General features: G+C 40.3%; 2 protein-coding genes across 6 annotated transcripts in view; both read right to left on the reverse strand.

Moving 5' to 3' along the window:
• SYCP3 (synaptonemal complex protein 3) overlaps positions 1-4,462 on the reverse strand; it is a 21,821-nt gene extending 17,359 nt beyond the window's left edge. For 3 of the 5 annotated variants that reach the window (XM_019544736.1, XM_019544737.1, XM_019544734.1), the window contains exons 1-3: positions 4,430-4,462; positions 3,360-3,486; positions 1,934-2,081 (exon numbers count right to left, since the gene is read on the reverse strand). In XM_019544736.1, the coding sequence (XP_019400281.1) occupies positions 1,934-2,060 (127 nt within the window). In that variant the 5' untranslated portion in view covers positions 2,061-2,081; positions 3,360-3,486; positions 4,430-4,462. Of the gene's footprint in view, positions 1-1,933; positions 2,082-3,359; positions 3,487-3,560; positions 3,621-4,429 lie in introns of those variants that run through there. The other 2 variants (XM_019544738.1, XM_019544735.1) reach the window with 1 other exon arrangement.
• A 2,579-nt stretch (positions 4,463-7,041) lies between these two features.
• Positions 7,042-26,883, reverse strand: part of GNPTAB (N-acetylglucosamine-1-phosphate transferase alpha and beta subunits) — an 80,743-nt gene continuing 60,901 nt past the window's right edge. The window contains exons 13-21 of the mRNA XM_019544739.1: positions 25,597-26,735; positions 23,931-24,130; positions 23,455-23,674; positions 21,670-21,783; positions 16,445-16,530; positions 14,419-14,517; positions 11,502-11,669; positions 10,453-10,543; positions 7,042-9,130 (exon numbers count right to left, since the gene is read on the reverse strand). Coding sequence (XP_019400284.1) covers positions 9,053-9,130; positions 10,453-10,543; positions 11,502-11,669; positions 14,419-14,517; positions 16,445-16,530; positions 21,670-21,783; positions 23,455-23,674; positions 23,931-24,130; positions 25,597-26,735 — 2,195 coding nt within the window. The 3' untranslated portion in view covers positions 7,042-9,052. The remainder of the gene's footprint in view (positions 9,131-10,452; positions 10,544-11,501; positions 11,670-14,418; positions 14,518-16,444; positions 16,531-21,669; positions 21,784-23,454; positions 23,675-23,930; positions 24,131-25,596; positions 26,736-26,883) is intronic.

Below are 26,883 nucleotides of genomic sequence, written 5' to 3' on the forward strand. Positions count from 1 at the left end.
GTACTGAATGTTTGAGCCACGACAGCCAACCTTCTAGAAGAAAACTGACTCTATTCCCAAACTAGCAACAAAATAATCATTTCAAAGATGGAAATAATTTGACCTTAAAAAAAATTAACCACTTAAAATAGAAATAAAAATTTTGGGTGAATTGTTGTATTATGAAATAGGGTCCTTAAGAAAGCAGAATTTTCCGTTAAGTAGCTATCCCTTCTTTAAGAAGATTTCATAGACATTAGGTCTGGAAGGGACCTTGGAAGATCATCGAGTCCAGCCCCCTGCCCGAGGGGCAGGAAGTCAGCTGGGGTCATAGGATCCCAGCAAGATAAGCATCCAAATTTCTCTTGAAGGTATTCAAAGTAGGTAATTGAACCACCTCTGCTGGCAGGCTATTCCAGACCTTGGGGGCTCAGACAGTAAAGAAATTCTTCCTTATGTCCAGCCTGAAATGGTCTTGCAGTAGTTTATAACCATTCAACCTTGTCATCCCTTGGATTTCATACATTCAGGATTTCTACTACTGGGCCCAAAAATGTGAGGTCTGTCTCATGTTGGAATCTGAAATACATTTTGCCAAAATATTGTATTATAAGGGTTTTTACTTCTTTAAAGCCGTATGAATCAGTGTCATGTGATATCCTAAAAAACACAAGCTCTGTACATGTTCGCTACCCTTTTCAGAACTACTGTTGATATAGAGCTACAAAACAGACACTCTGCTTAATGTAAACACCAACCACTGGTGTCTCAGATTATAAATATCCATATATAAACATTGCATAGATATATATGCAAGGAAGACACTGCGGTTGGCCGACAAGTAACAGCAGAGATGGCTTTTCTCTAATAGTATGGTCCATAATGTATCCAAAATAAAGGATCTATGATCATGCCTCATTAAAGTTTAGCCCACTCTGGAGAAATCTGTCAAATGCTTCACAGGAAGCAGTTAAAGTCACAGCAGGCAAACCAACATTCTCAATATGAGACAGTGGCTGTAAGATCTTCACTTGTATAAATCTTCTGTAAACAATTTAACTGGAACTGAACAGGGAAAAACCAACAAAAGACAAATGGGGGCCCCTGAAATTCAGCATCCAAAACAAGAGGCATTGCAGTAAATACTTTGAAAAGATGTCACCATTTGGTTAGTCAATTCTAAATGAAACCCCATTACTATATTTCCTAGGAAAAGATGGCACTGCTTAGCAGCTACGTGCTTTGGGCATGAAACAAAACCATCCTGCCTTGCTGGCTTATATGCTTCCTTTCTGTGCCTTTTTTCTTCCTTGTTAGATTGTCTTTCTCTTCAGAGGCCTCTCCTTGCCTCTTTAATGCATTTTTCCCATTCTTCGCTCTTGGTTCATCCATGACCTTCCACACCCTTGATTCCTCCCTGCCACCAAGCCACAAATACCAACTCTCCTTATAGCTTAAGAAGACTTTTCTTGCATTCCCAAAGCCATCAGTCAGCACTTGGTACACAGGTAACATAGCTGCGCATCATTTTCTACTCTCTTCTGTCCACATACCTGATACAAAGAAGAGAGGAACACTACTCTTTCCAAGGACAGAAGAGAATGCAGTATAAAAAAACTTATTCTATGACAGATGACAACAGCAAGCCTAAGTTTTATAGCCATACGCTGGCTATACAGAGCTGTTCTATTGCTTTTAATAGTTCTCTCCAGCTGAAGGCCAGTCAGAATCATTGGCTTCAAGTAAATCTGTCTGTAGCTGCCTCACAAGGAAGGCTACATAATGCCATCACCCTGATGTACTGACTTCCCCATTTCTATCTATCAGAAATATCAAAAAATAGAGCATTGTACCACTTGAGTATTTACAATATATACATTTGAGTAACTTAACAATATATACATTTAAATGCATAAGTCCCATTTAACATGATCATTTTAGTTGATTGATGTACCTTCCCTATCTTCCTCTGATCCACTCAGATCTTTCTTTTCTTCCTGGAAGTCAAAGGTGTGTATAGCTTGATCTTCCTGAACTGGTTTACCAGATTTTCCAGGATGTTTTCTTCCTGAAGGTGCCATAATCAGAGTGTTTCTCTTCCCCTACCGTAATAAATATAAAGTTGTAGCAATTAACTTTTTAAATGCTATTTTGAAAAGTCAAATTCTAGTGATGCTCATACTGACATGTTAACTATATCCTATGAAACTCTCTATCTATGAAATCTTTTAAGCACTTCAATGAATTATCTAGTAAGACTGTTTTTTTAAAGAAAAGGTTAGACAAACATTTATTAAGGGTGGGCTGGGTATACTTTGAGCCAGTGGACGGACTATAGGATCTCTACATCTCCAGCCCTACTATACATTATTTTATTTATCTTTTAATATCCATTACATATTTCATGACATCAAGGCTTGATTTCTGTCAAGGAACTGCATTATTACTGAATATACGAAAACTTGGATAAGCTGGGAAGCACCTGGAGTTTATAATTTATTCTGAACTGTATTCCTTCTGGAAATGAAAGGAAAAAAAAAGTCAGACTTATAGCCTTCCCAAACTTCGTATTCCTTTTCTGAATTGCCTTATTTTTTAGCTTTTATAATTTTATAATGTGGGGTTCTACTGTAGGTTGCAGAAACTTTTTTTTTAAAATTCCTTTTTAAATATACAGCATGCACTTAGCATCTCCCTGTACTACCTTGCACATTAATTAACATGGATTTACAAAATCATACAGGAAGTTATTTTAGGAAGGAATAAGGAATCAGAATCATAAAAAGTAGGGGATTGGAAGAGACCTCAGTAGGTCACCTGCCACCACCTCTTGATCAAGGTAATACCATCCCTGTCTAAATCATCCTGGACAATTGTTTGTCTAACCTGTTATGAAAAACAGCAGGAACAAGTCATGCACACAACTACCATGCATAACGCCCAACACATCGAGCTCACCCTCTAACCTGTCACAGACAAAGCAGGAGAACTATGGTATTGTCAGTGTCGTGCCACTGAAAAGGTTACTAGTAATAAACAGTATTACAAGTATGTATGCAATTAAATTTAAAACCCTTTCAGTGCTTTATATTCAATAGAACAATAGACAAGTGCAAATATATGTGGCTGCACATGTTTCCCCCCACCACAACAGTAGAATTTGGCTATGGTAGTAGTTTAGCCTACAATAGTCATTTTCAAGCTCTCCTTTTCTCGTGTTTCCATGTTTAATTTGTGTTAAAAATTGCATTTGTTGGTTAAGGGAATAACTGCTTAAAAAAAAAATCCCAAAAATAATGCAACCTATGTGACGTGGTGCAGTATGAGAAGGGTAAATAAAAACCTAGGCTCATGGGAGTCATTCTTCCAAACCTCCAAACCTGATTGCGCTGCGTAAGGTAGTCAGGCAGTGAACGGCTAGATGCAGGCACAGTTCAACACTCTGGCTTGCCACCAACTATTCCCAAAGACCAAGCAGAGATAAAATTGTAAATGCTGCTTTTTCCACTAAAAGAAAGCACGTCAGACAAATGAGGATTAAAATGAACCCTTAAACAAAAGAAGCAATATCAATAAATAACCTCTACATAAACCAAATGACATACAGAGTATTTTAAACCAGTGGTGCTTGAACTAAGGTCTGCAGGTTGGATCCAGCCTGTGGAGTTGTGTCATCCCACCTGCAGGGCTCCCCCAGGTCCAGAAATTTGGCAGTGGGAAAGTGGCAGCAGCATCAGTTCCTGTGACACAGCCCAGAGCTGCAGCAATTAATGCTGCCACCAACCACTCCCTCACTGCCAAATTTCCATTCCTGGGGGATGACATAGCCCTGTGGGCTGGGTCATGCCAGCACACAGGGAGGGCTGAGGGTAGTCCATGCAGCTGGACTCGCACTGGATCACACCATAGCCCCGTGCCAGGGCCCAGCTGGGCATGCGGACCTATGGGTGGCAGTGGTGGGGGGTTGGGAGCGACCCCTGCCGCTCCCTGCCTGCTGCTGGAGCTGGGTTTGGCTCTCAGGGGGAATGGGGACGGACCCCCAAGGACATCTGACACCCTTGCTCCATCCAAGGGAGACTGGACAAGTTCTATCCAAGGATGGAAGATGCCTGCAAAGGGGGGAGGAGGTTGAACCTCAGGAGACACCTGCAACCCAGGAGCCTGGGGTCTTCAAGCTGCAGGGTGGGAGTTGGGCAGGAGGAAAAGCATCTGGTTGAGGTTTTTTTTTCCCTTCAAAACACCTAAAGACACCCCCCTCCTCACCCCGCAGAGAGGCAGAGGCCTGTACTTCAGACACGCAGGGACCCCTGCTTCTCTCCTCAGCAGCAGCAGTGGTGGTGGGGGTGGTGGTCTCTGAGGTGAAAGCCCCTCACTGTCCCCAGGCCCTCAGGGCACAACCGCAGCCCCGGGTCCCTCCCCAGGTCATGAGGGGAGCGGGGCGACTGTTCACCCCGCGGCGCTGCCCGACGCCTCCGCCTCCGCCGAGGTAGGAGAGGGGAAAGGCGGGAAAGAGGCGCCGGGGCTGGGCAGTGCCCAGCGGGGAGTGGGGGGGGCGGGGTGAGCCTCCCCTTCCCCGCAGCGGCTGGGGTCAGGGACCTGCCTCTGCCGCAGAGAAAGACACCAGCGGCTTCGGGGGTGGGGTAAAAACAAACAAAAAACAACAACAACAAAAAGGGAGAAAGATGTTGGGACAGGCTCTGGCTGGCTCTGCTTACGGGCACAGAAGCGGGAGAAGTCAGGTCCAAAACAGCCCCTGACCCTGCGCCTGCCCTGGGGGAGAGCAGGGACAGACCGCCCCGGCGGGGGCAGATGCTGGCAGGAGCAATGGTCCCTAGGGGCCGCAGGGCAGGTCTAGGTCGGAGATGACGAAAAGCCCTCTCACGTGGAGGCGCTGAACCAGGCACCAATGGGGGGCGGGATCTCCAGCACGGCCGGTTTTGCAGACGAAGCTTTGACTGGGACTGTCATGCTCCGAGCAGGGGGTCGGACCGCACCTCTCAGGCACGTCCCCACGAGGGGCAACCTGTTTCCCTGGGTACACACGGCAGCGGGTGGCACATCGTAAACATGGTACTTCCCAAGCACCTGCGTGTAGCCACGTGTGGCACTGCAGACAGGGCCGCGGTGCCACACACCACATGTCCATGCTCGCTTGGATGCGCCTCTCCCTGCGCAGTCCTTCTCGGCCCTCACTTGTTCCCGCTCTGCGAGCATTGAAGACCCAGTTTTGGCGCCGAATCGTGAGCCGCGGTGGAAGCTCCCGGAGCATCCTGACATCCCCTCGCCCCCAATGCTGCACGGGAAGCAGTGTCCGCTGGCAGGACAGCATGGGGCAGGGGCACTAGAGACGTCAGGGCCCTCAGGGGTGGCAGCCCCTGACCCCTCTGCCTTGAGGTGGCCCCCACGTGCCCTTCCAGTCCAGCACCAACCCTTGCTTCAAGTATCACACCCCATCTCCCCACCAACAAAAGACTACCAAAGGTTGACCAAAGAGAAACGCTAGATATGCTTTTTAGCCTCCAACTGGACAATGTGCCCAAGAATAACAGGCTTCACAATGCACTGAATTAGAAATTAATAAAGGTGAGCAAGTAGGATGTTAACCCCATATGCACAAAACCCAGAATTTTATGTCTTCAGATAACTTGGCGCTAGAACATCCCAGGGAAAACCAACAGGAAGAGGAAATAGTTTTTGCACAGAAGACTACCAAAAGTAGGGCACATAATTAAATCTTAACCTTAATTTACTAAGAGCAGCGGAGGAAAAAAGCTGACGATAGCAGAAGTGCCTTAAATACGAAGAATGCATTTATGTTGTGCTGTGCTCTAGGACTGGTTTATAAAGGATACCCTTGCACTAAATCATCTGTGGTCTTGTGCAATGTTAAGGTCTTCAAGTCAAACTAAATTACATAAGGCTTATTGAAATATATGGATGATTTGGATCATTTTCTGTGGTTGCCAGAAAGGATTTGAAAGAATCTGAGATTTCATCTATCCACGTCCTCCAAGGAGCATTGAGCAGTTGCACACTCTGCCTGCACGTAACTCCTTGCTACGGAATGAGATTTTGGCCACAAACAGAAATTTCCAATAGAAAATTGGCCTAAGACTTTTTCACTGGTAGAAATCTTCCCAGTAGAGGGCAGTTAGTCTGCAGCTGCCCCTGCTCTTCATGCTTTCACCAGATCTGGTTGATTCCAGTCTGAAGGCTTAGGGCTCAGTGGTTGCTTTACTCCTATTCTGGGAAGGGATGGCGTGGGAGGACCAAAGCTGCAAGGAATGACTACCCATGTCTTCTCTAGAGAGCAGTCTGTGAAGTGGGTGGGGAGCAGAGGGAGCAATAGGGCAAAGCCCCCAGCCTGTTCCCTAAGACAGTACCCAGTTTGGGGAAGAAGCAGGGAGCAAGGTAGTTGCTTCCCTCCAGTCCCAAATGAGTCTAGGAGGTGTGAGGAATGGAGCAGCAAAATAACTGCATATTATTTCAGGTTTAGATCAAAGTAAACATTAAAAAACTGGCTACTTTCTATACAGCAAAATATTAAAGATGACCCAGTTTTGCTGCCACATCGTGAGCCGCGGTGGAAGCTCTTGGAACAAAACTTTTAACAGGTGACCAGTGCAGTAAGCGATGAATTTAAGATTTAAACAAAGCAAGGTATGGCATTCCTCTTCCTTGCTGCGCTTTCATATTGTTCCATATGCTAAATTTAGCAAACTTTTCCTGTTTTTGAGACCTTTTTGAAAACTGTCATTTTAAAAGCAAGTTTTTAAATAAAATTTCAACTCTTAGGACCAAAATGATAGAAAACTGTTGTTGGTTTACAGCAAACAGGGACAGCATTCCTGACTGTCCCCCTTTACAAAGAGGTGTTTGTCACATGGCCAAAAACAATCATATTGCTCATAAAAAATTACAGCATGTACAAAAGCCCAGAAGCAATGTCCCAGAAACATTCTCTCATTCTCAAATGTTGTGTAGCTTCTAATATGCTCTCCATATCAGAAGTTTGTATTGGAAGTCCAAAATACATAAGACAAAATAAATACACACTGGTAGTCTTAATTTATGATTTAATTTGTATTCTCCACTAACTTAATATAAATCCAGACACATTTTTGTCTTTCCAATTCACCAAAATACTGATTTTCCCCCAGACCCTTATTTGTTTTGGTTTGTTTGATATTTTGGGGATGCAAACATTACTAACTTTGACACAGATGTGGAAATATGATTTTTTGGTCAATCTATAGCCCTTCTGCTGGATGGATATTGTTGCTGCAAGAAAGCAAAATATTGTAAACATACTTTCACTACTGTTTTCTTAAACTGCAAAAATTAAAGGAACATTTGCACAATAACCTGCCACATTTATCAAGTTAGTCAACTGCACATGTAACTTAGCAGAAAGCTTTGAAAAACTACCTTGTAGTTATTTTTCACCCAGTCATTTCTTGTTTACATGATTTTATGTTAATTAAAATGCAGAATATAGAAATTCTTTTAAAACTGAGCCAATTTAGGGCACACCAATGTAAACTTTATATACCTTATCTGATTTCATTCTGGCTTCTCTGTAATTGTGTGTCAAATCAATGCCTACATGAAAGACTTTAAACAACTGAAAGTACTACAGATACAAGCTGCTCATTTTAGATGCTAAATGTTTACTTTGATGCATCACAGGATAATATAAAATATCTGTGGTATTTTAGCATGAAGCTTGGCTGCATCCTACAAATAAAAGATAAAAATGCTTGTATTTTAAAATACGTGTAAAATTTAACAGTTTGTGTATGGACTGGATAATAAGAAAGTTAGTTCAACTTGTGAAAATTGCAAAGGTCTTATAAAGAGTAAGTCACGAATCAGTAATTTACTGAACTGGATGTACTTTCTTTTTTCTATAGAACAAAAACAGAATAGACCAACATGACTTTATTTTTCAGACAGATTTAGTTGCTTTCAAAACAAGTTGATATCTTACAACACACACATTTTACATCTTACATTTTAATTACAAAAAAGATATGATTTTAGAATACCATTAATACTATGATTTAAGTTACTTGCCAGAAACACCTGCTTGAAAAGCATCATAGTATTGTCTTCCTTTTAAAATCTTACTAATCTACCATATCTTGAGAAAACATGAGACTGCCAGAACTTTTCCAAATTTAAAAACACCAAATGTTTGATGGGAGACTATAACTATTGCATTTAGAAGAAAAGCATTGTTCTAATAAATTGCTACATTAAAATGATAAATTATTCATTCATATGGAGAGGTACTTTTATCTGCAGATTTACAATGATTATAAAATAATAATACATGCTAGCCACTTTTACTTGATTACAGCCCTGTCTCTGTAGTTAGGCCTAAAAATTACATCACAGTATTCCTGGAAATTTAGTGAACAGGGATGAAAAACAAAATCTTAAAAAAAATCTTGGTTCTTCCACAGCTCGGTATTATAACATTAGGATATATATATCATATCCTAATTTGGATACATATTATACATATCAACCTCTGAGGCTGCATTGTTGCTATTTTTATATTATATAAATATAATTAAATATTGATTAAATTTAAATGGCAAGCTCATTAATTACCCACTAATTTTCTTCTAAAACTGGAAGAAGCACCAATAACAAATTTGCAGAATGATTTGGAATGCAAGGTCACGAACACCTTGCTGGTTGATCCCAAACAATTTCACTTTCTAACATCATACTTTATTAATGTCCACTGCTGTAAATGCAGCTAGGTTTCTTTTAGTAACCCTTTTTATAAAAAGGATAACATGCCCATGAGCTGATTCTTGTAAAGTAAAACCACTCAAGAACTGCCAATATACATACACCTTCCATCTTGTTTTCTCCTTTGTCATAACCTAAATAGCTTGACTACCACAAACAGTGCTATAAAGAATACAACCAAGGGCATTTAACTTATTTTCTTCATGTCAAGCCAGTTAAACGTCACACCATAAAAGACACTTGCAAGTAATATTTTAAATGCTTATTATTATATCTTGAGGTAGACTGATTTCCAAATAAAGCTCTTCTACACCTTGATTCGTTCATGACCAACTTCTTTTTGGATTCTCCTCCTCGGAAAAATCTTTCGTTTAAGTGCAATTAGCTGAAAAATTAAAAAGAAATTAGTATTTAGTTCTCCCCAGAAGCAGCAGGGGCTGCTCAAACTATGCTCCTGTGACCTCCATAAAACATCAGCTACTTTATAGCAAATAACTACATGAGACTACACATTATATTTTTTCATTCCACAAGATGAAGGGAGCAATTCTGCACACTCGTATCGATTAGGCTCATCTATTTTCACTGGTGCTGAATGACAGCGTTACAGGCAGACAGCAAATAATGGGAGTGAATATTTTCAAGACTGATACTGTAAGCATATATTTTAATTTAGATATCTGGACCTTGCACACTGAACCCATCTATACTTCCTAAACCACATTTTTAGTACAGCAGCAGTCCCAAAGTACCTACAAAAAGCTGCAAACTAACCAACGGAGCTGTGGGTAAAACTTTATATTACTGAATAAAAACATAACAGGTAAAGCTTTTGAGAATCATGCTCCCCTCATAAGATCATAAAAAAAGGGAACAAAAGTAACGTAGTAGAATACACGGATTAGATGCACAGGAAAAGAACAGGACCACAACAGCAGGGTATAATTTCTCTTTTTTTAATTTTTTTATTTTTTCATTAAATACAAAAGTACAAAAGAAATAAGGTTCATCATCAACATGAAACATAAAAAGCAAACATAGTTATTAGTAGCATGACAAATTGTTGTCTAAGACCCTGATCCTGCAATTACATGCAATTAGTTCCACTGAGTTCAATGGGACTACTCATATGCATGAAAGTACTTTTATGTACCAAAGTCTGTAGAACTGGAGGCTATTTTTCTTGGGACCCATTCCAAAGCCTACCAAATTCAATAAGCCTTTTTAATTACTTCACTGGTCCTTGGTCCAGGCCTGTATCACCTTAAGAGGATACTGTCTGGATCAACTGAGTAGTATTTTCTTTTCTTCTTTGTTTTACCTTTTGTTTAATGAGCCACAATTTTCAGAAGTGATTGATGTTTTTAAGCACTCAACCTATCTTAATTTTAGCAAGCCTAGTATTCAAAAGCTGCCTTCTGAAAAAAACAAAACAAAACAGGCTCTTAAAGAATCTAGAGTTAAACACCTAAAAACAGAGGCAACCCTATAATCACTCTGAAAATTCTGGTCATAGTTTCTTCCATCCTTTATTGTTTAAACTTCTTTTCCACATATATTTTCTCTCTCATGAAACAATATTTCAATTATTGCTCAAATTCAGAATCAGAATTCAAAGCCCATTAAAACAGAATGTAAATTTTAATTCTAAGGTTGTTATAATGTAATAGAAAAAGTTATTTATCGGGATAAAATTATAACTTTTACCTGTTCAGCAAAAAATGAGATGACTGTAAACACTATCAATGTTACTAGAACACAGTGGGTCCAAAATTTTAGCGTGTCTCTGTAAGCCCTCCTGTACAAAGAAAAAATAGAAAGAGATAGGTTTTGCAGATTAAGATTTATATTTTTGAATCTATACATTGCATGCTCTCCAACATTCCGTGAAGTAAAAATACTAGAAAAAGAGAAAAAAGGCACTGTTGTATAACAACAACTTGATACTATATAACTTCTGGTTTAAAAAACAAAACACTGATTTGCTATGTGTTCCATAAGATCTGTGCATTTTCTTTGGTTCCAAAGCATCACTTCATCAGTAACTATATTTATATCTTGGTCTATATTTATATTGGTCTTAAATCTGAAATTAAGTGCTATGCCTACACTCCACAGTAGCTAAAAATGGATATCTATCATTATTTGGTGTACTGGACTTAGACTTTGGTGAAATGACATGCATCTTTTCAATCTCATACCAGGCAGCTTGAGGGGATATAATCTGCCCAATCCATTTCCTCCTTGGCCAGGCTAAGATAGCAATGCTGGATCTGGCTCTGATGACACCTTCTGCCTCTTTCAGCATCTAGTTTGAATGCATCTGGCCTCTGAGTCTGGGCACTTTGCCCTCAAGCAAAACATGGAGCAGATTGCATCCTGCTAGGCCACTGTGTACAGTGGAGGAGGCAGATGGTCTTTGAAGTGTAATCCTGGGTGTGTGGAAATGAAGGCTGTCTAAGCGTTTTCCTCATTCTTACTCTATTTAAATTGCTCTTCTTTGGTTAAGGTTTGCTTTCATGACTAGCCCCACTTGGGGTTCTGTGCTTTTAACTGGTTGCTTTTTAAAACAATTTTTTACTTTTTTATATTAAAAATTAATATAAGTCCAAACTCTCAGTCATCACCAAAACTAAGTACATCAAGACAACATCTAGAAACACAGAAGCTGCACTAATAAGCTCAATGCACTGGGTTAGATACCAATACAGGGCAGTAGTTCACATGTAACCTGAAAGAGAATATGTAAAATTTACCATTCCTGAAGTTCATGCATATGAAGGAAACGATTCCGATACTCTCTTGGCAGCTCAAATTGGGATGGAATGGGAAACATGGATTCATAAAAATCTCTAAGTACAGCTTTCACTGTCTGAGCATCCTTATGACTATGATCAATATTGTCATTTAGGCAAACAAATTTTCTAGAAAAATAATAAGACACTGTTAATTTGATTTTACTAAAATAAATATTTTATTAACAACTAAGAATGCAAATAGCATTGTTCGTAGGTACAGATAAACTAGAATGTATGGAGCAGCATTCATTATATTTGCATAATATCAAATAAGCCTTTTAGATGTCAATGGTTTGGGCCTTCTCAGATTCTTGCCAGCTTAGCAAGAGTCAGAGTTGTTCCTAACATGCTACACTTGCATCTTATCTTGTCTATGATTAAAACTGCCCTCTAATTGGTACCAGTATCTGTCATCTCATACCATTTTACTGAATACAGACTACAGAAACTGGAAGCCATTTTACAACACTAGTCAGACTAGTTCAGAGGCTACTACTAGTGAGTTTTATTTCTCACAGTAAGATGAGCAGCAAAGTCAATTTCACTGTATAAAGGTGTTAAGACTACTTTACCATTTACTTCATAATTTTGAGAAACTCTAAGTAAAATCATGGAAGGCAACAGTGTTACTAAAAGCAGAATTTGGCCTTGAGATCTTTGACTAAGAAAGACAACATAAGCCAGAGAGAACTTGTCTTGTAAATCCTAGCCTGACCCTGCAGTACTATCAGACAGAAAAAAAACATACTGTACATTTTTTTGGTAAACTGGGCAGAATTAACATTTACTGTGACCCAATGAATATGGATCCAATGTTATACAATATCCCCTGCGTCGAGTCACCTTTTCAGTAGAAACACCGAGATCCAAGGTACTTCAGTTTGTTGTAACTAAAGAAGCATGCAGTGTACCAAACAACTATGTATCCTTGGCCACTGTAAGCCAGTGTTTGGCAGCAAAAATGCCCTTTCCCTCTTATGGACAAGGTTATGTACCCTATTTATATTGCAAGATACAAGAGCCTTACTTTTTCCCCAGAGGGAGAAATCATATCTGCTAACATATGCCTTGAAATTGCTAACCTTTGTAAAGAAATGGGCTCTAGTCAGCTGCTGTAGTCTGAATAGTATGATGTGCCCTTTCCAAGAGTATAGAAAATATTTGTAATTTACGTAGAACCTGTCATTTCAAAGAGATGGTTCAGATGATCCACATAAAATTCCACTACCAACATGCTGGTCTCCCTGGGGTGAAGGAGTTTACCGAAGCCTTTATACTTTGCCCATCGCTACAGAATTAAAGCTGGAGCCAAGATAATTGGCTCACACTGCTCTCTCTACACCAGTGGTTCGCAACATTTTAAGACACAAAGGCACCCCTTGTTAGACTTGAGGGAGCGCTTGGAAAATGCTCTTAGTTTTTTTGTTTTTTAACTACAGAAAAACAATAGAGCAACTTTTCTGGTGCAGAAAGCTCAGAAAGATCACAACAGAGCAAACTTTTAAACACTGTGGATTCCTATTTGAAATTTCTGGGTTGATCTTGTGCATCGTGCTTGTACACCTAACAGGGCTAACACTGGCATGTTGCAGCACTCTTGAAAGGATCTCACATCCCAGAGTGCTATGGTCCCCTGGTTAAGAATCACTGGTCTACAAAATGGTGTACAGAAAAGAGATACCATGTCCCATTAAAATGATGCAAATTACTGGGATACTAAATATCAGAGAAAAACAGAAAGCACCTTAATTTTTTAAGGTTTTTAAAAACCTGACGCGGTCTAACACTGTCACAGTCAAGTGAATGGAATTTTATTTACTTACTTCATAAGGTGGAAGTTGGCTCAAATTTTGCCAGGATTTGGAATCTAGAGTTCTAGTAATTCTGAATATTTCAAAACCAATCCCTGTACCATTTTGCTCATTCCTTGAGGGACTCTGCGAAAATCTTTACATTGGTTAAGCTCATAAGATGAAAGACACTGCATAAGTGCTTTACAAATATGATTGTGATGCCCATTTTACATATGAGGAAAGCAGGGAGAAATTAGAGTGGCTTGCTCAAGCTCCTGTACCAGTGGACAAAGTGAAGCTTCATATGAATTCTATGCTCTCACTCTCTCATATATTATTAAGGTACTCTAGAACAGTGGTCTCCAAAGTGGGGTGCGCAATACAATCCATTGGGGTGCAGGAAGAAAATATTAGAACTTCTATTTAGATGCATATTTATAAAAATATACATATATTGGTGGTGCATGTTCAAATTTTTTACTGATAGGGTACATGATCAAAAAAGTTTGGAGACCACTGCTCCAGAAAGTCAAAAGCAAAGTGAAGAGAGAGGGGACAAACTGCAGGCTAATATTTAACATTGTGTTTTGCTTTCTTTTTCCTGCAAAGCTAACTGTAGTTGAGGGCACCATATGTATCGCTCTACTGATTTTGTAACAAAAAGTCTCAAAAAGTACCTCACCTCTGAAGTGCTCTAATCTTCAAATACTATAATTTAAAAATGAAAATACATATAGGACACACCACAAAGAAACCTATTCTTTTTAAAGCCTGCAATAAGCTTTATACCCTCAAGAGTCCTATCCAGAAATGCAAGTCTTAATAGTAACTGAAGTTTGCTGCTAATTTTAAACACAAAAAACTTAACAGAAGTGAATGTTAAATCCCACAGTGCAAGAGAACAATTTTTATTTAAATTAAGAGCTCAACCTGATTTTTTTTATTTAAGAAAAAGCTGTTTCTATTCAGGATTTCCTTACAGCTAGTAAATATAAGTTTTATAACACCCAGCCAGTTGATGTATTCTAAACAGGAAAATAAAAGCAAATCTTAAAACAAAGTATATATCAAGAAATTTATACCTGGGGTTTTTCCTTATATCATCTAGCTGACCAACTACATGAGAAACATTGGTGCGGATCATCTTGAAGGCAATTTCTTCTTCTCCCATTATTTCAAACCTTAGTGTTAGTAAAACAATTTTTTAAATTAGTACAAACTGGATTTTGCAAATATGATGTAATCGTATATATTAAATGCCTAACTTCTTTGCCACTCTATATTTGATTGGCTATTTTTCAAATGGCTTATCATTTAAATCTCCAAGTTTTTACTCACTACAGCTGGTGCTCTTCTGTACAATTTTATTATGGTTATCATTTTTTCTTATTACCCTGTTGTAGCCCTCATCTGTCCTTACCTCTGCCCCTCTCTAACGGTTATCACTGTCTTATCTGTTATGTCTAAAATGTTGATAATACAGTGGAATCAACTTTATAGAACTGCTGGTTAATAGAATCAGCCGCCTATTTGAATCAATATGGGAAAACCAAAACCATTTGTAGATTATTACATATAAAAATCGCTCATATTAGAATCAAAATTTTCAGTTTCGAGAATCATTTTACCAGAGAAGCCTGGAGATTTTGCAGTTTTGTGAGGAGCCCTCTGCAGGCTCGCAGAGTGTGGGAGGAAGGCAGTCAGGCAGGGGAGGGGTGTCGTGTACATGTACTGTATATGCACATGGCTCCAGGCAGCCTGGAGAGAAGCTCCCGCAGGTAAGGGTCTTTGAGGGGTGCAACCCTATGCCGCTGCCCTTGCCTGCCTCCACCCCTACCCTGCATATGGATCTGGGGGGTGCGGGTCCCCTCTGCTCCTCTGGGAATGTGCACTGCACTGGGCAGCTGGCCCCACCCCATGTCTGCAGCAGCAGGTGGGGAGCCAGGCTCTGCTCCACTGCAGTAGCTCCTGCCAGGATAAGGGGGCTGTGGACCTGGATCCCTGGCCCCATAACCCTGGCAGCTGGGGACCCCCTCTGGCAGGGCTGTGAGAGGCATGAGCAGGGCCAAAGGGCTGTGAGGGAAGAGTGAGTATCTGTGTTCTTAAAAAAAAAAAAGGGCCTCCTTTTAATGGAATCAGCTGGTTGACGGAATCAAATCACCACTGCCCAAAGTGATTCCAATAAGAGGAATCCATGTTTTTATTTATAACTTCTGTTCAGTGCTACCACAAGACATGATTATCATTATCATCATCAAAGGTCAAATCCGACCTTTCACTTCAGCTGCTCAGCAACCTACAGCCTGCAAGGCTGGATCTGGCCCATGCAACCTGTGGATCTCTCTGTGGGCATGGGGCTTTGGTGGCATTCGGCAGTGGAGGGCGCCCTCTGTGGTCACTCTTCCCAGGCCACTGCCACAGGATGAACTCTGGCAGCAGATTCTCTTCTCATGCTACTGTGGGGAGAAGCACCAGTTCTGGGAACTTTCCCTGTGGGGATGTAGAGACAAGCAGCAGTATGTTGTGCTGCCTACCCTTCCACCTCCAGCCTGCAGCCAGAAAAGGTTGTTTATCCTGTTCCATAGTATCACTGCCCCAGTAGGAAGATGACACTGAGGTCCCTGCTCAAGTAGATTTACAACTGCCACCTGCAGACTTAAGGGAAGATCCTTTGTAGCGCACCAACAGTCCTCGGTATGAGTCACTGCTGCATGAGATTGATTTATACAGACAACTTGAGCGACTTGGCTCCTAGCTGCATAGTTCAGAATCAAAATTTGGCCCCAGGATGAGGAATTTGGCTAAATATAGCTCATTCCTTGAAATATGTTCAATATGAAAAAAATAGACTATTGAATAGTATGTTATCACTAAAACTGAAAAATTCCAGATCATTTTAGACAATGAAACATACATAAATATTTATCATTGCTGTCTTTTCTCCAGGTCATTTCTGCTCAAGTGCCATTGATAATAACTTTTGGATTAATTCAACATGTACAATGTATTTGTACCTTATTAAATGTTCTTATCCTATAATAGTATTGTACCTTACATTTTTAACATTACAAATTTTACAATTGTTTTTATAAGAGTAATATGACATACCTATATTTGTTTTTATCCTTGTATGCCTTACGAATTCGGTCAGTTACAGGCTTACAATTAGTCACTAGGTTTTTGGTCACCGGAGGCTGTAATAAAACAAGTATTGGCTCAATACACTATGTTATTAAAAGCCTGTTGAAAAAGATCGATATTATAAAAAGAGGAAAAACAACCCAAACTACCAACTGAAAACTACCAAAACATTTGCTTTTCATTTTAACAGCAATGACCATTTGTTGTTTATGTACTGTGAAAACATTCTTCTGCAGAAAAAGAAGGAATTTTAATACATACCAATATTATATAAAATAATATAGGTTTTTGACAAAAAATTGATTCCCCCCCCCACACACACACACTCTTGCCTTCCACCCCAATACACTATTTACCAGTTGTAGCTGGCTAGACAGCTGTTTTAGGCATTCCTCTGATGCAGGCCACTCAATGCCAACCAATAAAACTGACCAGACAAGCTCTGAAGAGCAGCTGGTAAGTATTAGCTTTATTATTCCTAGCATGAACTATTTTAAAAGAACAATTCTGGGAATCAAATCTCTATTCTCAAGGGAAGTTTTCTACAAAGCTAGGTTCATTGCTAGAAATTTAGCCTTGAAAAACAACAAAAATAAAACTGAATTCTGTCTGTACTAAGCCAAACACTATTATGTTGCTATCTGAAGTGGTCTTAAAAATTATAATGTTAGTCCATTATGAATTAGTACTTAGATTAGTGACGTGTTATTAGCTCTCCAAAGGGATCAAAATAATTACACATTGTTTCTAACTACTCAGATTTACTTTTACCCTATATCAAGCAAGTTTATTGAAACTATCCCTTATTATGTCTTCCTTCAAAGTTTTACCTTGTTGGTAAATCTAGGAACTGAATCTTTGAAAGTGTGAGAACTAGATTAATACAATCATAAAGGTGTAATCATAAAGGTGTGAGACTTGCAAAGACAAGCAAAACAATCTGGGCTGTGTTGTCCCAAATACCGGAAGTCTTCTCAAATCTACATTTCCATTTCTTTCTCTTTCTGCCCTAATCTCTTCATCCTGGAGGTGTGGGGGAAGGGCCAGAGGGAAACACTGTGGGACAGTGGAGGACCCATGGGTTCCTTGTTGCACTCTGCAAAGCATGCACATGCAAGAAGCAGTGAAGCACTTCTAAATAATACCTCGTTCCAACAGGTACTCTTTGGGAGTGTTTTGGTATTTTTAGAAGGCTTCAAAGGCATATGAAATGCTTGAAATGTGACACCTGTCTGCTGCCTAAGGTCTCATTTTTAAAAATGACTCAAGCACTGAAAACCCAAATCTCATTGAAAGTCAATGGGAATTACTCAAAAGTCTTGAAATTACATGGAAGGTACTTTATGACTAAGTACACAGTGTGATCATTTTGTTGTACAGGAGATACCACATTTACTCAAATATTAGATAAAGTCCTTCATGTTACATTTGTATATGATAAAACAGCGTTAAATACATTGCCAATCTCTGAACTGAGCAGCATGTGCTCAGTAATGGAAACCAACTAAGAAGCTGATTAAATGCAGCCAATACTGACCATGACTATATAACACAAAACCCATAAGGGACAAACATACTGATGGGAACCTAACACAAAGATAAGTTAGTACACTCCATCTGAATAAGGCATATGATAGTACCCAATGAGCACAGTCCCCCTCAGAGCCAATTCTTTTTCAAGTGAACCACTACACTGCATACATTTTGATGACTTCTTGCCCACAGCTGAGCTGCGCTTTTTTCCCCTATTTTCAATTATACCTTTTTCTTCACCAGCCTTAAATGCCTGGCAGACAACACCAAACAGCCCCAACAGTTCACCCAAAATCCCTCTGTTGGGCCCTCTCTCAGCCCGCTGCATATGACTAGTGTAGCCTCACCATCCATAAGGTGAATCTGGACCTGGTTTATATGAGCCTCATTTGCATATACATTTTTAGAGGACCCCAGGATTCATGACAAGAACACCCAGTTTTAGTCACGAGTGGGGGGGAAGGGGTGGCAATTAGCACATGGCTCCTTTGTGGGGGGTGGTATCTGGAGTACACACACACATGCTGTGCTGTGCTGTGGGCACACCATAGCCCGAAATGCTGTTCACTCTGCTGGGGTCCAGCATGATGAACTATACAGTAAATCATGAGCCTTTTAGCTTTAGACTAATATCATGTAAAGTTCATATTCTCCACAAGTAGATGCTTAAGTGCTACTTAAAAGCGCGTTTATGGAATACCTCTGCTAAAACTTGCAGTAGTTTCCAAAAAGGTAAAATGCATTATTTCTAGGTGAAATGAAGTCTAAGGGTATTATATGCAAATTGCTACAGCTATGTTTACTTTAAGGTCAATTTTTTCATATTTATGCCTCACTTCCATGTGCTCAGGGAGAGCAGGATCTGACAGTAAGGGGCTGTGGGGGGGGGGGCAGTGGCTGCAGGGGGAAGACGTTGGGGGTGGCAAAGGAGCCATCTGACCTCCCAGATTTATCTTCCTTCCTCTAGCAGTGGAAAGTTGGCAAATTCAAGACAAACCTTCAATAATTAGATTCTATACCTGGAAAATTATATCAAATTAGCAGCAAGGGAAGATCAGGGAAAGTGTAAGTCTCTTACTAAATAAGGGAGGCAACCTACTGGCAGATCATGAGAAACAGGCTGAAGTACTTGATGCCTTATTTACGTCGGTCTTCACAGGCAAGGTCAGCTCCCAGACTACTGCACCGGGCAGCACAGTTTGGGGAGGAGGTCAGCAGCCCTCAGTAGTGAAAGACCAGGTTAGGGACTATTTAAAAAAGCCAGACATATACGAATCCACAGGGCCATATGCAATGCATCTGAGGGTGCTGAGGTGATTGCAGAGCTGCTGCCCATTACCTTTGAAAACTTGTGGCAATAAGGCAAAGTCTGGAACAATTGGAAGAGAGCAAGTATAGTGTCCATCTTTAAGAAAGGAAAGAAGGAGGATTTGGGGAATGTTAGACTGGTCAGCCTCACCTCAGTTCCCAGAAAAATCATAGGTCGTCAAGGAATCCATTTCTAAACACTTGTAGAAGAAAATGAACAGAAACAGTCAGCGTGGATTCACCAAGGCCAAGGTGTGCCTGACCAACCTGACTGCCTTCTATGATGAGATGACTGGCTCTGTGAATGTGGGAAAGCAGTGGACATGATATACCTTGACTTTAGCAAGCCATATGGTCTCCCATAGTATTCTTACAAGCAAGCTACGGAAGTATGGGTTGGATGAATGGGCTGAAAGACGGACAGAAATATGACTGGATCATCAGGCTTAACAGGTACTGATCAACAGCTTGATGTCTAGTTGGCAGCCAGTATCAAGTGGAGTGTCCCAGGGGTTGGTCCTGGGGCCGGTTTTGTTCAATATCTTCTGTAACGATCTGGAAGACGGGAGAGAGTGCACCCTCAGCAAGTTCATGGATATCACCAAGTTGGGGGGAATACACTGGAGGACCGGGCTAGGATTAAGTGACCTAGGCAAATTGGCGGATTGGGCGAAAAGAAATCTCATGAGGTTCAACAAAGAGAAGTGCAAAGTCCTGCACTTAGGATGGAACAATCCCATGCACCACTATAGGCTGGGGACTGACTAGCTAAGCAGCAGTTCTGCAGAAAAGGACCTGGGGGTTACAGTGAATAATAAGCTGGATATGAGCTAACAGTGTGCCCTTGTTGCCAAGAAGACTAACAGCATATTGGGCTGCAATTGTAGGACTGTTGCCAGCAGATCGACGGAAGTAATTATTCCCCTCTTTTCTGTACTGGTGAGAACACATCTGGAGTACTGTGTCCAGTTCTGGGCCTCCCACTACAGAAAGGACATGGACAAGTTGAACAGAGTTCAGTGGAAGGCAACAAAAATGGTTAGCGGGTTGGGAGATTTGACTTGTGAGAGGCCGAGGGAACTCGGCTTATTTAGTCTGCACCAGAAAAGACTGAGTGCAGATCTGATAGCAGCGTTTAACTACCTGAAGGGGGGTTCCAAAGAGGATGGAGCTAGACTGTTCTCTGTGGTGGCAGACAACAGAACAAGGAGCAATTCAGTCTCAAGTTGCACAGCAAGTTTTGGTTGGATATTAGGAAAAACTCTCTCAAGGAGAGTGGTGAAGTACTGGAACAGGTTACCCAGAGAGGTGGTGGAATCTCCATCCTTGGAGGTTTTTAAGGCCCAGCTTGACAAACCCTCTCCTGGAACGATCTAGTTGGGGATGGTCCTGCTTTTATCAGGGAGTTTGATGACCTCCTGAGGTCCCTTCCAACCCTCATTTGCTACAATTCCATGCTTCTAAACTAATACATTTTCCATATATGGAATCTAATTATTGAAGGGCTCTGTTATAATGAGGATCATTTTATAATTGAGTAAATGTGGAACTTCAGGTCGAGACTTGCTTTGTGCTATCAGACACCTTTGAGAGGCTTTCTGTGCACTGCTTTCTCTGGTCTACCACATACTGAATTACACTGAAGAGTTTTGTTTCCCCCCCTCCACAGGATACCCTATATAATCCCATGCACACAAGTTGTTCTGTAGCAATCGTAACTTTGCATTCTTCAGTTGGGGGCTGTCCAACTGGTGACCTGAAGGCAGCACATGGTCTGCAGGTTAAATTGCAGCCTACATAACTTGTTGGGCACAGTTACTGGAGCTGTTGAAGTAGTATGGCTCTGGAACCCAAAATGGTGAACACTGCCACTCAGCCCTCTGCAACTGCTTGCCTAGCACTGAATTTTGGGTCTTCAGTCACGACTGACAAACTAAAATTGGTGGTGGGAGGAGGCAGAGGGGGACTGGAAATGGCATTTACCCTCTGGGTTCTAGAGTGGTGCCAACAAAACAACTCTGGCAGCAGTGCCAGCAAGACACTGCCCCACTGCTAGAGGTAGGTTATGCAGCCTGCAAGAAGCCACGCAGTCCTGATTTACCTGCAAAGTTAAATGAACTGGACACTACTAGCATAGCTTTGTGGAGGCTCATTCTAGACTAACTGTTAGTGGGTTGCTCATAACAGCTTTATAGTTAACAATGTGCTATGAAATATGCACAAATATTCTTTTTTCTTGTAAATAATTTGACAGTATGATTTGGGGAAAAAAAACCAACCAGAATCTGGTGGATGCAGGCTTTGGAAACAATCCAAAAATGTACATCTTTATAGGCAAAAGTTATTCTTACCAGATTTGGATCATAATAAGCTTCCTGTGTTGGTGGAATGACATTAATCTGAGTTATATTAGCAGGAAGTGATTTAGAGCAATTTATCAGCATTTGCTCCAGACTCGTCAAATCCTGTCAGAAGAAAAAAGACAAATTCAATAACCCATTTTTCTGCTGACCTATATCAGTAATTATACTATGTATTCTAGTATATTACATCCCTTCTGCATTCAGAACATTTAGAAATCTTTAAATTAATACAAAAATGAATCTGACTATTTCTGAATGAAAAAGTCTTATTCATATTGGTCCTCAATTAAAAAAAAAAGGTATAGAAGCAATCTTACTAATGTCAAAGTAGTTACTCACACACTAGGCGTGTACCAAAGTGCTTGGTTGATTCATGGTCATAATGAAGTACAACCAAAGCAGAGGAAACCAAAGCCCTGTCTCTTTAAAAGCAAAGAAAATTGAGCTATTGTTGATTTCAGGAAAATACAAGTTTTCCCAATTTGGAACCTGGGATCTGAGGGAGAATGTCTTGCATTCAAAAACTTGTCCAACTTTATCCCAACTACAGAATTTGTCCAATAAAAGATATCACCCTAAGAAATATTTGCCTCTTACATAATTTCTGGACCATGACAGCTACAACTTCAATCTTGCGCTATCCCAATTTGAAATGACTTAAGTCCTTCATGTGCTATGCCCATCTCAGTTCTCTATCTGTAAAATACAGAAAATATAAATCTCTCTGCCACCCACCTCTGTATGTATTTAAGAACTGAAGTGCTTCAGAGAGGATTTCCTCTCCCCATCTCTCTCTTTTTTGTTTTGTTTTTTTTAACTGTATTATGCCTAGAACAACTTAGGGGCCTAGGTCTCTGGGTACTGTCATCATTTAGATATCTGCTACTACCACCACCCTCCATAACCTTCCTCCTCTTTTTTCCCCACCTCTTCACAAGCCTTGTTTATTTATACTGTAGGTTTTTTGGGGGGCAAGGACTCTTCCAATGCATATACAGAGATGTGACAATAGCCTCCCACTCTGAGCTAGGACCTCTAAACACAATGTAATGTAAAGAAGCGCTGTCCATCTTCTGAGTGGCCAGGGGCTGCATACCATGCTGCTGTTGCTTGCCCTGCCTGGCCACTGGAGCTCCCCCAACCCCAGCAAGCTGCCTTGTATAGGTGCTCCCAATCAACATATTCTTCAGGCTATGCCAGCTGCCCTAGGGGCAGGGGCAAGAAGCTGAAACTAGGGATAAAGCAGGGGCCCAGAGACCCTATCAGCAGCAACAGCAAACAGAGGCATAGCAGCGCAGCTCTGCATCTGAGGCAATGCGTGGCACTGCCAGCTCTTGCCATGCCAACTGTGATCAGCTGCCTCTGTGACAATGGCTATTTTTGCATTCTCACGGGAAGTCACTGCCCTGAACTGCTACCCCTGTCCTCAGCCACTGACAGTGGCAACCAGAGTAATGAGGGTGGAGGGGGGAAGTGGTGCTTGGAGTCTGCAGGCCACAGCTTAACACTTTGTGAACTATGAGTTGGACAGCCCTGAGGTAAAGAATAAGTCATTTTGCATAATATAACATATGCAAGCTAAACACTCCATTCAATTCAAAGGATGATGAACTGCTTTTCAAGTACACCTAAAACGTCGGGTATTATTTTACCTAAATTGGAAAAAAGCATACATTAAAAATCCACTGTACATTTAAACTTTTAACAGAGTTCCAGCAAAGAGTAAAGATTTGTTTTTTCTATGTGGTAACTATATTGGAAAATAAAATGTACCTGCAAACTCAAGGGTAGTTCATGGATTCGTGTGGCCAATGTACGAATCTCCCGGTCAGACAAAATGCCTGACTGATCTGTATCAACTTCATCAAAAATCTGAGAAACATTCAGTGGCTGAACTGCACTCATGAGATAATAGAAATATGAAAAAGCAAACTGCATATCTTCTGAGTGCCGCACTTTGTGAAATGATGTCTTGTCAAATTCCTCAGGAAACCTGTCCAAATAAAATAAAAATCAGTTTCCTATTCTGACACTTCAAATGGCAAAACATACCTTAACAGAAAACCTCCCCAAAGAACACTTATTTTAGCACTGCTGTCCAATAAAGAGCTCCTTTATTACCCATTTCACACTGTTTTACAATGAGCTGTCAATACACAGCAATAAATTCAACTGTGCAAACACAGAAAAAAAGAATTACACCAGCTCCAGTTTTTCTTTCACTTTGTTCCGAACAAAAGCATACTTACATGTCCTGTAGTTCTTGCATAACAGTGCGATCAATCATGTGAGGCATATGAGCAGGGACTTTTCGAGATGTAAATCCAAATTTACTGTTTAGAAGTTTATTTACATATCGAAGGGAATCAGCAAATGTATCTTTCAGATGCCTCCCAGTTTGTTTACCATCAGTAAAGTAGGACATCTGTTTAAGTAATGCCTCTTCTTCCTAAATAATGACAGGCATATACCAAATGTATGTTATCAGAAACACACACATTAGTCCATTAAACCCATATGCAGACTGACATTTCCAGTGACATGCCAAACTTTTTTCAATTCCTGAAAAATATGACAGCAGTTTTAACATGTTCTTGTTATGACTCTCATATCACAATAAGGAATGGCATATAGAATTTTATTTAACTTGATACAACTTAAAAACAAAAGCCCAAATAAAACCACCATCTGCTAAGGGACTTCTTTATAATCACACATTTCTTTTTTCAATTATGCACTGAATTAACAAGATCTGATCCCCTGAATGTAAAAACAATCTTCTTAAATAGAGTGCAATCAAAGATTAAGCTCAAATGAAATTAAAGGGAGCTTAAATTTTAAATGCAGCATCTCTACAGCTTGAAAGCTGTAAGGATCAGCCTTAGCCAAACAGGTCTGTAGGGCTGCCATGTCCTTCCCTTCAGGAGATTCCCAGAACTCTGCCAAAAATTTTGGGATGAGCATCTGGAAGAGTGTTTTCTATATATTCACTTGATCTGTTCTTCATATTAGCTTTTGGTCGACTTACTAGAAAAGGCACTCAGTGTAGTATATAGATCCAAAATAGAGATTGCATTTTTTAATAGACTAGATCTATATAGAAATGAACCAAGTCTTCACGCATATGGTGCATCTACACAAAACACTACAGTAAGGTGTTGACTAATTAGCTCTGCAGTAAAGCATCATCATCTACATGTGCACCACTACACATACTGCAGTAAACCAACGAACTCTGCCATAGGATAGTACTTCCCAACCAAAGTACTATCCTACAACAGCATTATTTACGGCTGCCTGCCGACTAGCCCTGTACTATAGCACCCTTGTGCCTCAGCCAATCCTTGGGGCACGTTGAGCTGGGGGACGGGCCAGGGGGGAAGCTGCTCCAGGCTGGCAAGCTAAACCCCCAGAATCCCTGCTAGCTGGGACTGTGCTGCCCTGGCTTAGAATTCTGCAGTCTCAGTGCACATGTAAATGCTATGCCCAGGAGGAATAAACTCCAGCCCGAACTGTGCCAGAGTTTGTGTCGCGTTAATATCATGTGTAGACATGCCCACAGAATGTAAATGAGGATCAATTCAACTCCCTGGCAGTACTACAAATCTGAGCTGCAGCCTAGTGGCACTTAATTAAAGTAGGAACTGAATCTGACTTTTTAAAAACCAACTAGAAAAGAAGTGAATTAGACCAGTCATTTTTCACTATCCAACTAGAACTGCAGAAAGGAAATGAAACTAGCAGTTAAAAAAAAAGTAAAGTAAATTAGATTAAAAAAAAAATCTGTCAGTGGTAAGAATGGTTTTATACAATTTTTAATCTTAACAGTATCTCATTAAATAATGCAGATAAGCAAATCTAACACGTCTTTTGAAGCCTCAAGTTCTGTTTAGTGGATACAATTAGGATACTTACATCAAGAAGATCTTGGAAATACTTCCTTTTTTCCCATGGCAAAAAGCCTCTATCACTTCCAGCATAATACTGTAGCTTTCTTCCTGGAAAAGCTTTGCCTTTTGTATCTATTTGGTCATGACCTGGGTTTATTTCCATTTCATCCAGCTTTTCAGCAGCCTCTACATTCCCAGTATCTTTTGACTTGTAAGTTTCCCCTAGCATGAGTGCATTCAGTATTTTTTCTCGAGATCCAGGTTTATTTCCCATATTTTGGGTTAAGGGCATTGAGTCAAGCTTTCTTTTAGAAATGGATTTTAACTGAAATTGACCATTTATGTTCATTGGCACAAAAGTACTCTTTGTAGCTATCAATTCTGAAGGAACTACATCATGCATTTTAATTGTAGCTTCTTTTTTGCCTCCATTTAAATTGGTACCAGGTTTTTGCTGATTAGTAAAGTTTTTCTGGTCTTTTAAACCAGCATCACTGTCCTTTATTTCCAGGTTTTGAATTTCTGTTATTACATCTTTTTTAACAGTAGGTAACATTTGCAAAGATCTCAGGAGGGCAGCCTTTGACAGATTGTATCCTTTCTGAGTGAGGTCACCATTTTCTAGCTTTAACTCCAGGTCTCGCAAAGCCAGCTGAATATCTTCAGGGAGGAAAGACACATTTACTAGAGGTATTACCATGTTTTGATGAAAACCCTCCGATGTGCCATTTGGACGTTTCTTGATTCTTGGAAAGCGTTTTTCTTCAGGAATATCCTCAAAAATCATTTCAGCTTCAGGTATTAAAGTTGTAGTTTTCAGGTAAGTGTCAGATTTTTGTGAGGTAGTTGTGTTTAATTTTGGTTCCTCTCTAGTATCAACTTCAATAGCTATCTGCATTTTAAACTCTTCATCATTTTTATTTAGAAATGTAAGATTAAAATAGATCACAGTTGCATTCATTCCACTATGCATTATCAGGTGGATAGTCTTCCATTTGTTGGCAACAGAAGCATGACGTATAACTGGATTATCACTATATGCACCCTCAATTCCTTTCTTTGCTATTTCAACAAAGCTGAAATAGGGCAGGTATTCACCTTTCGGAATAACATAAGTAGTCTGATTAAGCTGGAGAGTCACCTTGTACAACTCATCAAAATGATCTGGAAAAATAAAATGAATGGTTCCCATTAGCTTACATTCTGCACTTTTTTTGTAATGACTTGTCCAGCAGTAGAGAGAATATCAGTAATGAGCAAGCTCCAAAGCTATACCTTCAGTTACTACCTATTATTCTAATTCATGCACTCT

The sequence above is a fragment of the Crocodylus porosus genome, unplaced genomic scaffold (genome assembly GCF_001723895.1).
Source record: "Crocodylus porosus isolate Cpor-Errol unplaced genomic scaffold, CroPor_comp1, whole genome shotgun sequence".
NCBI classification, from domain to species: Eukaryota; Metazoa; Chordata; order Crocodylia; family Crocodylidae; genus Crocodylus; species Crocodylus porosus.